At 44.2% G+C, this 12,023-nt stretch overlaps 1 protein-coding gene across 1 annotated transcript in view; it reads left to right on the forward strand.

The window, feature by feature from the left end:
• LYST (lysosomal trafficking regulator) overlaps positions 1 to 12,023 on the forward strand; it is a 161,036-nt gene that overhangs the window by 127,995 nt on the left and 21,018 nt on the right. Inside the window, exons 41-43 of the mRNA XM_006895378.1 lie at positions 1,659 to 1,799; positions 5,998 to 6,215; positions 10,121 to 10,351. Coding sequence (XP_006895440.1) covers positions 1,659 to 1,799; positions 5,998 to 6,215; positions 10,121 to 10,351 — 590 coding nt within the window. The remainder of the gene's footprint in view (positions 1 to 1,658; positions 1,800 to 5,997; positions 6,216 to 10,120; positions 10,352 to 12,023) is intronic.

Below are 12,023 nucleotides of genomic sequence, written 5' to 3' on the forward strand. Positions count from 1 at the left end.
GTATCATCTGCATAACACAGGATATTGATGAGTCTCCCTCCAATCCTGATGCCATATTCTTCTTCATAGAGTCCATCTTCTTGGATAATTTGCTCAGCATGTAGATTAAACAGGTATGGAGATAGAATACAACCTTGGCACACTCCCTTCCCAATTCCAAACCATGCAGTGCTCCCCTGCTCCATTTGCACAACAACCTCCTGATCCAGGTGTAAGTTCCTCATGAGCACAGTCAAGTGCTTTGGGACTCCCATTCTTCTCAATGTCAGCTACTACTTACCATGATCCACACAGTCAAATGCCTTTGCATAGTCAATAAAGCACAAATAGACATTCTTCTGGTATTCCTTACGTTCAGCCAGGATCCAGCTGACATCAGCAGTGATATCCCTGGTACCACAGCCTCTTCTAAATCCCACTTGAACTTCTGGCAACCCCCTATCTATGTACTGTTCCAGCCATTTTTGAATGACCTTCAGCAGTATTTTGCTTGCATGTGTTATCAGTGATATTGTTCATAATTTCCATATTCAGCTGGATCATCCTTCTTGGGAATAGGAACAAATAGGGAGCTCTTCCGATCCATTGGCCGTACAGCCATCCTCCAAATTTTCTGGCTTAGACTGGTGAGTGCCTTCAAGGCTGTATCTATTCATTGAAACAAGTCAATTGGTATCCCATTGATTCATGGGGCCTTACTTTTTGCTGGTGTCTTCAATGCAGCTTCCACTTTCTCTTTCTTTGACTCCTGTTCATATGGTACTTCCTGAAATTTTTCAGTGTCAATCGATTCTTTCTGGTACAGTGTCTCTTTGTAACCCCTCCATCTTCTTTTGATGATTTCTGGGTCATTCAGTATATTGCCCATAGCATCTTTCAATATTGCAACTCAAAGCTTAAATTTTCAGTTCTTTCAGCTTGAGAAATGCAGAGCGAGTTTTTCCCTTTTTATTCTCCAATTCCAGCTCTCTGAACATTCCATTATAATACTTTGCTTTGGTTAAATGGATAAGTGACATGAATTAGTCTAGTTATGATAGAAAGAGAATTGATGCCTTTGAGCTGTGGTGCTGGAGAAGAGTATTGAATAGACTGCCAGGAAAGCAAACAGGTTCATCCTGGAGAGGGTGAAATCAGACTGCTCCTTGGAGGCAAGGATTCTAAAGCTTGGTCCGACATACTCTGGACATGTTGCAAGGAGGGACGAGTCCTTGGAGAGGGACATCATGCTTGGGAAGGTGGAGGGACAGCATAGGAGAGGAACACCTCGATGGGATGGATTAATTCAGTGACTGGGGTAATGAGAGTAGGTCTGTCAGAGGCAATAAGGTTGGCAAAGCATTGAGCAGGCATGGTTCAGGGATGTTGTACATAGGGTCACTATGAGTTACAAGCGATTTGATGGCACATAGCAACATATAGATACATATAGTCATGTAGTAATAGTTTATACTATTATAAAATATAATGTTATAAATTATTATAAAAATAATTTATATAAATTGTTATCTTCAAAAATGAGTAACCTCATTTAAAATACTCACAAGCTAAAATAAAACTTTTCTTAATCCTTATGACATGGTAGATACAGAGTAATGATGATAAGCTTCAAAAGGAATTGGGTATTTGTGTCTTATAGTCTTTTTCTCTCTTTCTAGATCAGAGCTTTGACATCCCAGACAGAACTTTTCATTCCACAAACACGACTTGGCGCTTGTCATCTTTTGAATCCATGACTGACGTGAAGGAACTTATCCCAGAGTTCTTCTATCTTCCAGAGTTCTTAGTTAACCGGGAAGGTATAACTGTAAATAGTTTCTAATATTTACCTTTCTTTAAAAACTTAAATTGTGATTTGAAAGTTTGCAAGCCATGTTGTTTTTAATTAGTCATTCATGCACATATTATCTTATTTTTATGTTAGAGGTTTTGTAATTATTTGATAATAGTTTTCCAAAAATAGTTTTTCTAAATCCTAAAATTTGCATCCCCAAATAAGAGAAAAAGCTTTATTAACTATTTAATTTTGTTTCCAAATGAGCTTAAAAGATTAAGTATTTTATAGAATGAAATAGATCATTTTAACTTATAATTCTTGAAATTATCTGTAAATATTTCATTTTATAGCAATAATTATGTTGCTCTTTTTTAATTTATGTATGTATATTGTTGTTGTTGTTATGTACCATTGAGTAGGAACTGACTCAGAGCTGACCCTTCAGTGGGTTGCACAGAATGAGATTGCCCGTCTTCCCCTGCAGAGCAGCTAGTGAATTTGAGCCATATACCTTTGGGATTGCAGCACAGGTTCTTACCGCTAGACCACCAGAGCTCCCTAAATTTACAATATACTAATTATGTCTTAAAAAGCATGAATTTAGTGGGAGGAAAATTTAAAGCCATGATTTTCTGAAAAATGACGAGGAAGAAATTAAAAACCCACTTGCCTTCAGATGAGTTTTGATTTGTGAATACACGCACGTGTGTCAGAGCAGAACTTGGCCCTGCTGAGATTTAAATGGTGGATTTTTCAGAAATAAATTACCAGAGCTTTCTGGCAAGGTGCCTCTGGGTAGTCTTGATTCTCCAAATTCCTGGACAGCAGCCAAGCATGGGACCCCTTTGCACCACCCAGGGACACCCCAGAAGGATGAAGTGAAGTTATATGTTAGTGCTGCATAACCAACCTTCATTCTTTTCTAGAAGATTATTTAAACCTTTGGGAGTTTCTCTACATTCTTTAATCTCCTATTTTATGTGGCCCTGAGGAATATAGGAAATTGAAGTGTTCTCTTGAAGGAAGTTAATGTCGGGCAAATTTCTGTGGCATTTGGTCCTATACTAATCACCCACTCTGGAGTCATTTTGGAGCCTCATTTGGTCTTTGTTGCCGCTTCCTTGGAGCATGTTGCATAGTTGCCCACGTGAGAGCTGTCTCCGCTGGAAGTCAGCACATATAATTGGGGTTGGGAGCCTGCTGGTAACAGTGGTTACATCTCAACTGCTGCCCTTTCAAAAGCCGGTGGTTCAAGCCCAGAAGTCACTCTGCAGGAGAAGGCTATGGCCCTCTGCCTCTGGAACGAATATGGTCTGGGAACCCTTTCTGGCAGTTCTGGTCTGCCCTCAACTCACTGTGAATTGGAATCAACTTAAGTGGGTGGGTTTGGTGTTTTGTTAAGTGGGGATCATGCCTGGTGCCTCTCCATTTGGGATGCGTGTTTAAATTTATTACCTGTTTTCTCTGTTTAGTATTTTTTTGGGTGTGTCTATTGCACGGGATAGGGCAGGGTTCGTGTCTGTTTCGTGGGGTCACTGTGAGTCATACTCAACTTAATGGCATTTACCAATATCTGCAGCATGACAAATAACTCTTAGACTTCATGACTTAAAATGACGACAAACTGATTGTCTGTTGCAGATTTTGTGGGTCAGAAATTCAAGGATGGTTCAGCCAGGTTTGGGCTCAGGACCCTCAAGTGTTTACACTCCAACTGGCTGGAGCTGGGCAGCTGCAGGAAGAGTAGCTTGGAGCTGACATAGCTGTTTCCATGTCCCAGCGGTGCTCTCCTTGTCTCTACGTGGCCTTCCCTGGGTTTGCTCAATGCACACTGGCCTCAGCTAGCCTAGTGTCCAAGAGACAGACAGGCAGAAACCGCTTGGCCACGGAGGGGGAGTGGGGCTAGGCATGCAGGTCACACTGCATCACTTCACTGCGTCCTGCACAAGGGGGCAGTCACACGTGCCTGCCCAGGTCACACACCACTTGGTGAGGGAGTGGTAAGATTCTGGAAAAGTAAGCCAGGCAGGAGACACTGCTGCAGTCATTTTTAGAAACAATAACTTGCTGTGATGTACATCCTGTCACTTCCTGTACCACTTCTAGAAGTTTCTTCCTCCGCTTTCATCTCTGCCTGCTGTGCATGAGAACGACAGTGTGCCTGAAAGCTGTGATGTTTACAAAGATTCCTCCCTCGTGCCTCCTCCCCAGTGCCATCCTCTCCCCAGTGCCATCCCCTTCCCAGTGCTGCCCCCTCTTCAGCATCATCCCCTCCCCAGTATCAGCTCTTCCTCAGTGCCACCTCCTCCTTGGTGTCATCCCCCCCTTAATGCCATCCCTTCCCTAGTGTCACCCCCTCCCTTACCCTATCCCCCCAGACTATCTTCTCCCCGGTGTCACTCCCTCCCCAATGCTACCCCTTCCCAAGCCCCAGCCTCTGGAGGCCTCTTTCACATCTTTTTTTTTTCTCTTTCACATCTTGGCCCCTAAAGTCCTATGTCTCTTCCCAAAGCCACAAGCAGTCTTCAGGGTTCAGCCAGGCCATCGTGAACTCCTGTGTGGCTGTTCCGCAGAAGGACCACCGGCACTCTCACCTGCACCCAGGGCAGGCCTTTGACTTATATTACACATCGTATCATGTCAGAATCCTTTCCAGTTTGAAAAGCCTTCCAGGCGTTTAAACAAGACAAGTTAGGCATATGTAACCTCATTCCATTCAAGGCTATGTCAGCTTCTAATAGGTTCCTTTTTCTGTTGTTTCTAATATTAGGTTTAACTCTTCTGTTTATAAAAAGTAGGACACAAAACAACTTTTATTCAGAGGTTTACACTTCTTTTAGGAAAGAATTCCTATAGTTTAAAAACCCCAATCAACACAAAGCATTCTTTTTTCTAGAATAAGCTATCAAAGTCTATTAATGTTACAGTGAGGCTTCCACTTTGTTCTGGCTTCCCTTCTACTAAGTATTCTAGTGGACAATGTGACATATCTCTTCACATGGAATTAGGTCTTCTTCTGTGATATACATGAACTAACTGCTAATGTTTAATTAGTCTACTTGAGTAAACAAAAACCTCAGTAGTGTACATTAATTTAAAACTTTCTGGAAAAGTTTTGTGGTTTTTCTTAAATAAACACTTATTCTGGAAATAAACATGGTGCATTCAAACTGCCTAAAACATGAGGTCTTTGAGTTAGCAGTGCAGCTCACTATGATTGTATCACTGAATTCCCTCTAATTGAATTAAATATTATCAATGCATCTGGCAAACTCTTGGGCTGAGTTCTGTAGAGAAAGAAAACCAGTGAAGCCTATTTGTAGAGAGAAAGAAAGATTTCTTTCATGGAACTAGTTTATGTAGAGGCTTGTAGATTCCAGGTCTGAAGGTCAGACCTCCAGAGAGAGCTGTCTGGGGAGGCTCAGAAGTCCAAGTGGTCAGCAGGCAGGGCCGCAGGCTGCTGACTTCAGAGGCTGCTGACTTCAGAGGCTGCTGGCCTCAGGCGCTTGCGTGTCTGAGATCACTGTCAGAGAGCAGAGTTGCAGATAGCTTGCTTTAGACACTGACAAGTCCAAAATCGACAGGTATGCCAGGCCACAAGTTCAAGTCTGGAGACCACAGTCCATAGCAAGGTATATCCTAGCTTTTTTGCCAGAGAAGCCAAATAATACTCCGTTCAGGCCACTCCCCTGAGATTTCTTCTTAAGCAGAAAAAGCTGATTGTATCTTTACAGAAGCCCTTCTAATCTATTTGTCATTAACATCACATTGTTATATGTAGCCAAGTTGGAACCCACCGGTAGTTGACCCTCCAGCAGATTTCCACAGGCTGTAAATCACATGGGAGGAGACTGCCATCTGTCCCCCATGGAGAAACTGGTGTATTTGAACCATATGCCTTTGGGTTGGCAGCATAGTTCCTTACCACTGAGCTACCAGAGCTCCATTGTTAATGCCATCAAGGTTAGAGTTCACAACATAAAGAATAGTTACATTATAGAGAAAACCATGGCCACCTTGACACACAGCATTAAACTTCACAAGCCCTGTCAGTAGGTGGTAGACTGACAAAGATGTGTCTCCCTCAAAGGGTAGTTCTTTGTAACCCTTCTCACCCGAGCACACAATTGCCTGTCTCTGTAGATGCTGAGAATGCCTCCATGGGCCTGACACATTTTGCTGTCATTGGGTTACATGTTCATGTCGGTCTCTTCTCTCAGGCTTTGACTTCGGAGTGCGTCAGAATGGGGAGCGGGTCAATCACGTGAACCTCCCACCATGGGCACGCAACGACCCTCGGCTTTTCATCCTCATTCATCGCCAGGCCCTGGAGTCTGACTGTGTTTCCCAGAACATCTGCCAGTGGATTGACCTGGTGTTCGGGTACAAACAGAAGGGGAAGGCCTCTGTCCAAGCCATCAATGTCTTCCACCCCGCGGTAGGTGACACTTTGGAAGCATGCCAGCTTCACACAGGATGTTGTCGTTGTCACCTGGCTTGCCGGCCCTGTGTGCGCAGGCCTAAGCTGCTCCTTACAAAGCAGACATGCAGGTGTGTTCGTCCAGGTGCCCTGGATAGGTGAGCCACCAGAGATGGCCTGCACGAGACACGCCTGAGCAGTCAATCCTGAATTGTTGATACCCGAGATTTCATATTCTGTGTTTTTGTCAGAATAAGTTTTTACCTATTGGAAATGGAGGCACAGCTTTCAGAAGGATTTGCAGGACTCAGCAGTTGTTGTTGTTGTTAGGTGCCACTGAGTTGTGTATGACTTATAGCAACTCTGTGAACAACAGATCAGAACCCTGTGCCATCATGCCCATTACTGCAGTCACTGTGTCAGTCCATCTCGTTCAGGGTCTTCCTCTCCTTCACTGACCCTGTCTACCTTTCAAGCATGATAATGCCTCTTTCCAAGAAATAGCCTCTCCTAGCAATAAGCCCAAAGTATGTGAGATGAAATTTTGCCTTCTTTGCCTCTGAAGAGCACGCTGGCTGCACTTTCTCCAAGACGTGTTGTTCTTTTGACCATCAATGAGATGTTCAGTACTCTTCTTTAACACTACAGCATGAAGGCATTAATTTTTTTTTCTGTCATCCTTAGTTATGTAGAAGACAATTGAGTCTACTATACATTTTTGCTTAACCTTGGGGATATAAATTCAACAAAATTCAAACTCATTGCCATCAAGTCAGAACTGACCCTTCAGTGGGTTTTCAGAGGCTGTGAATCACACAGGAAGAGATTGCTCATCTTTCTGCCTTGGAGCAATTGGTGGATTCAGACATTAGAGAGATACTGCCTTTGGTTTAGCAGTACAGCTCCCTACAAATACACCACCAGAGCTCCCTTCCCAAGGCCTTGTTGTTGTAAACCATTGAGTTGGCTCACAGCTGACCTTCTGCTGGGTTTTTGGAGGCAGTAAATCACACAGGAGATAGGTCATCCTTATCCTGAAGAACAGCTGGTAGATTCGAACTGCTGAAGAGATGTCGCCTTTGGGATAGCAGCAAAGCTCCCTAAAGACTATGCCATCACATCAAAACAACAGTGAGGTGTCATCTCACCCCAGCAACAGTTGCAAAGTTCTATAGGACAGTAACAAGTACTGGCTAGGATGTGAAGAGATTGGAACTTTTGTACACTGTACTTTTGTGGGACTGTAAAATGGTGCAGCTGCTATGGAAAGTAATTTGACATTTCCTCAAAAAGTTGGAAATATCATTTGATCCAGCTATCCCACTACTAGGTCATGATTGTTATTTGCTGTCAGTGCCAACCCATAGCTGACCCGCTAGCAGGTTTTCAGAGGCAGTAAATCGCATGGGAGGAGATTGCCCATTCTTCTTCCGAGGAGCAGCTAGTAGATTTAAACCACATACATTTAGGATTGCAGCACAGCTTCTCAACACTAGAGTACCAGAGCTCCCTACTACTAGGTATATATGTTGTTGCTGCTGCTGCTGTTGTTGTTGTTGTTTTTATGTGCCATTGAGTTGCCTGTGACTCATAGCGATCGTATGTACAACTGCCCTAAACCCTGCTCTATCCTGTGCCAACTTATTATCTCTGACACATCCCATTACCCCAGTCAATCCATCTCATCAAGGGTCTTCCTCTCTTGTGCTGTCCCTCCACCCTCCCAAACATGACATCCTTCTCCAAGGACTGGTCCTGCCTTGCAATGTGTTCTTGCCTCCAAGGAGCTGCCTGGTCTGACCCTCTCCAGAATGAATCTGTTTGTTCTCCTAACAGTGAATTGTATATTTGATATTCTTCTCCAGCACCACAGCTCAAAGGCATCAATTCGCCTTCTGTTGTCCCTAATCATTGTCCAGCTTTCTGATGAATAGCAAGTAATTGTAAAGACCATGCCTGGATCAGGTGCATTTTAGTCTCCAGACTGACATATGTACTAAAGAAATGAGATGCATAACTAAAGAAATGAGAGCTGCAATGTAGATCCATGCACCCCCACCTCTGTTGCAGCACTTTTCACAGTAGCGAAGATAAACCACCTGGTGCCCGTCAATGAAAGAATGGGGAAACTGTAGCACATTCACACACTGGAGTTCTGTGCATTGCTGGAAAATGGTGAAAAATATGTGAAAAGCTGCATAGCATGGATAAACCTAGAGGATGTTATGCCAAGTCAAAGAGGTCAACCACAAAGGACAGACACTGTATACGACCCTTGGTAGAAAAAGCTAATGAAAGGTTTACACACAGAACCGTTCAAGTGTGGTTTCCAGGTAGAACAGAGGAGAAGAGTAGAAAATCAAGATGGGAGACAGGACAGACAATATGGAATGAGTGGATAATCAGACATTGAGGGTGGAACTAAAAGGTCATGAACAAGTGACTGTAAAACAATATACCAAAGACAACCCTAGTGTCCCCCTTGCCTGTTTGGCCCTCATGGATCTGGCAGCCATCAGGGACTTCCTACCCACAGGCTGCATAGCACCTCTGGATTGTTGAAGGTGAAAAGTCCAGGACCCCAGGATAGCCCTGTCTCTCAGTCATTGAGAGCAACCATTTCAGAAACCAGCTAGAAGCTGCTCAAGTGGCCTCCTGAGCCTGCTCATTCATGTAGAAATTGAGCCCCTGAAGAGCTTCCCATTTTCAGATGATGTGGGGGGAAATAGAAAGCAATGAACAGCCCAAGAAACAAGTGTTGAGGAGCAGTGGGGGAGAGCTCAGAGTACCCTTAAAAGTTGGCTTTGGTACTTACAGAATGTTATTTTTAGATATGCAAATGAACTCTCTGTGATTAAATATCACAGCTAAACTGTTCAGATGAACTGCATAAAGCATGGCAGATTCGAGCCCAGCTGCTACTGCTCCCTTGAAAAACTGCAGAGTGCCATTGAGTCAGAACCAACTCATAGCAGACCCTCCAGTGGGTTTTCGGGGCCTGTAAATCAAACAAAAGAGACTGCCCTTCTTTCTCCCATACAGCACCTAGTGTCTTCGAACTGCATGCTTTTTGGTTAAGAGCACAACTCCTTACTAGTAGGCCACCAGACCTCCCTTTAGAAGAGAAGCAAGTGAAAATGCACATGGCTCTCTGTCTCTTGACAAGTCAGCAGCACAAAGAAGTAGAATGTAGTGATGCCCAATATACCAGGAGCAGGGCTAGAGATGCCCTGTGCACAAGGAGCTCAGAGCTCAGAGATACACCAGACAGAGAGGGGATCAGAGCTCACAGATGTCCTGTGCACCAGGGAGAGCAGGGGTCAGAGCTCAAAGATGCCCAGTGCACCAGGGAGAGCGGGGGTCAGAGCTCAGAGATGCCCTGTGCACCAGGGAGAGTGGGGGTCAGAGCTCAAAGATGCCCAGTGCACCAGGGAGAGCGGGGGTCAGAGCTCAGAGATGCCCAGTGTACCAGGGAGAGCAGGGGTCAGAGCTCAGAGATGCCCTGTGCACCAGGGAGGGCAGGGGTCAGAACTCAGAGATGCCCAGTGTACCAGGGAGAGCGGGGGTCAGAGCTCAGAGATGCCCAGTGTACCAGGGAGAGTGGGGGTCAGAGCTCAGAGATGCCCAGTGCACCAGGGAGAGCGGAGGTTAGAGCTCAGAGATGTCCTGTGCACCATGGAGCGTGGTGACTCACTACTGCTAGTTAGCTTCACATGTTGTTGCCACTAGAGCTTAATGCTTTTTACCTCCCTACAAATATTGCAACTTCATTTTTGCTTTATGTCATTTTGGACAAACAACACAAGAATAAAACAAATTCTTGTTTTGTTGGAGGTTTTTTTGTTTGGGACAAGCAGGAGTAGTTGTTTCATTGCGGAATCTTGCCTTACACATATTTCCTGTTCTCTACCCCTGCACGTCAGACATACTTTGGAATGGACGTATCTGCAGTTGAGGATCCTGTTCAGAGACGAGCCCTGGAAACCATGATCAAAACCTACGGCCAGACACCTCGCCAGCTGTTCCACACAGCGCACGCCAGCCGGGCCGGAGCCAGGCTGGGCCTCGAGGGGGAGCTGCCTGCTGCCGTGGGCCTGCTGGTACAGCTTGCTTTCCGGGAGACCCGGGAACCAGTCAAAGAAGTCACATACCCGGTATGTCACCTGACCTTCAGTTATTGTTGTTAGGTGTCATCCAGTCTTACCCTATAAACAATAACCCTGAGCTCTGCCCTATCCTGAGCCAGTCTCAGGCCTTCAGGATTCCACAGAAGCCTCTTTAACTCCTAACAGGAAGCATGCAGTGAAGAGAGTAGTTATGTCAGAGGGTAGCCTTCCTCAGGGAACAGAGGGCTTCTTGCTGGGAAGAGCCTCACCCCATGGGATTATTTGCAAATAAGAGGAGAGGACCATGCCAGGAATAAAAACAGCTGGGATGTGCGTGGCAGTGTCAGAAACACAGAGTGAATAGGAGCTCTCCTTCTGTTCTATGTTCTGAAGTAGTTTGGGTATAATTTTCTCTGCATATTTGGTAGAATTCTCCATTGGAGCTGTCAGAGTGATGGCTTTCTTGTTATTGGGCATCTTTAGTTTAATGACATCTTTAGTTATGTGTCCATTTAGGTTTCCTAGTTCTGCTTATGTTGGATTATGTAGATGCTGTGTTGCTACAAATTTGTCAATTTGTTCTTGGTTTCCAAATTTCTTAGGATATAATATTTCATAACATTCTGTAAATGTCTTCTGTGAGGAAATTGTTTCTAACTAAGGTATTACTTCTTTTCTATATATGTAATTCTTTTTCCTTGCTCTTTCTGTTGCTGATTTCTAGTTTTCTATTATTTTGGCCAGACTCAATGTTTTATGTCAGTGTTTTTTAAATTTATTTATCAAGGCCTGCTTTATGTCCAAGAGTAGGGACTTTTCTGAAGAATGGCCTGTGTGCACTGGATGTTTGAATAGTCTTGATTTCTAATAACCATGTGCATGGCACACTAGTGACTTACTAACAGAGGATTGACAATTACAGGCCGCCAGCTGTTGTGGGGAAAGAGCTGGAATTCTGCCAGGAAGCCCCAGGAGCCCTGATCCTTTAGGACCACCATAAGTAGAGACTCAACAGCAAATAACTATCTCTCTCTGTTTTGTTGCTGTTGTTATGTACCGTTGATTTGAAACCAACTTGCAGCTGATCCTCCAGGGTGTTGTTAGAGGCAGTAAATCACATGGGAGGAGATTGCTCATGTTTTTCCCATGGAACAGCTGGTGGATTTCAACCAGGTGCCTTTGGGTTCGCAGCACAGCTCCTTAGCAGTAGGCTGCCAGAACTCTCTCTTTCTTGATAGATCAATAGATAGACAGACAGACATGACTTCTTTTATTATTAGAGAGAGAGAGAGAGTGTGTGTGTGTGTGTGTGTGTGAGAGAGAGAGAGAGAGAGAGATCTGCCCGGTACAGGAGATTGCCCCTCCTTCTCCAGCATAGCATCTGGTGGATTCAAACTGCATACCTCTGGGATTGCAGTGCAGCTTCTTGCCACTAGGCCACCAGAGCTCCCTGACAGATGACTTTTAAACTATCACATTATTGTTCTCCTCTAGATAACAACTTTAGTTAAGGTTATGGTAATTCAACTAGCTTAAAAGAAATATTCTTGTAAATCTTGGTTCTCTATCCAAATTTCAAGGAATTGTGACTTTTCAAACATTCTCATGTAAGCAAGAGTGACACAGAATAAAAAGGAGCACATATTTCTGTATGCAAAGCACAAGGGTATAAAATAGTATAAACCAATTCTTGAATTTAAATTTACAATAACCTGGCTTT

The sequence above is a fragment of the Elephantulus edwardii genome, unplaced genomic scaffold, assembly GCF_000299155.1.
Source record: "Elephantulus edwardii isolate Elephantulus edwardi_28Jun2011 unplaced genomic scaffold, EleEdw1.0 scaffold00166, whole genome shotgun sequence".
NCBI lineage: Eukaryota > Metazoa > Chordata > Mammalia > Macroscelidea > Macroscelididae > Elephantulus > Elephantulus edwardii.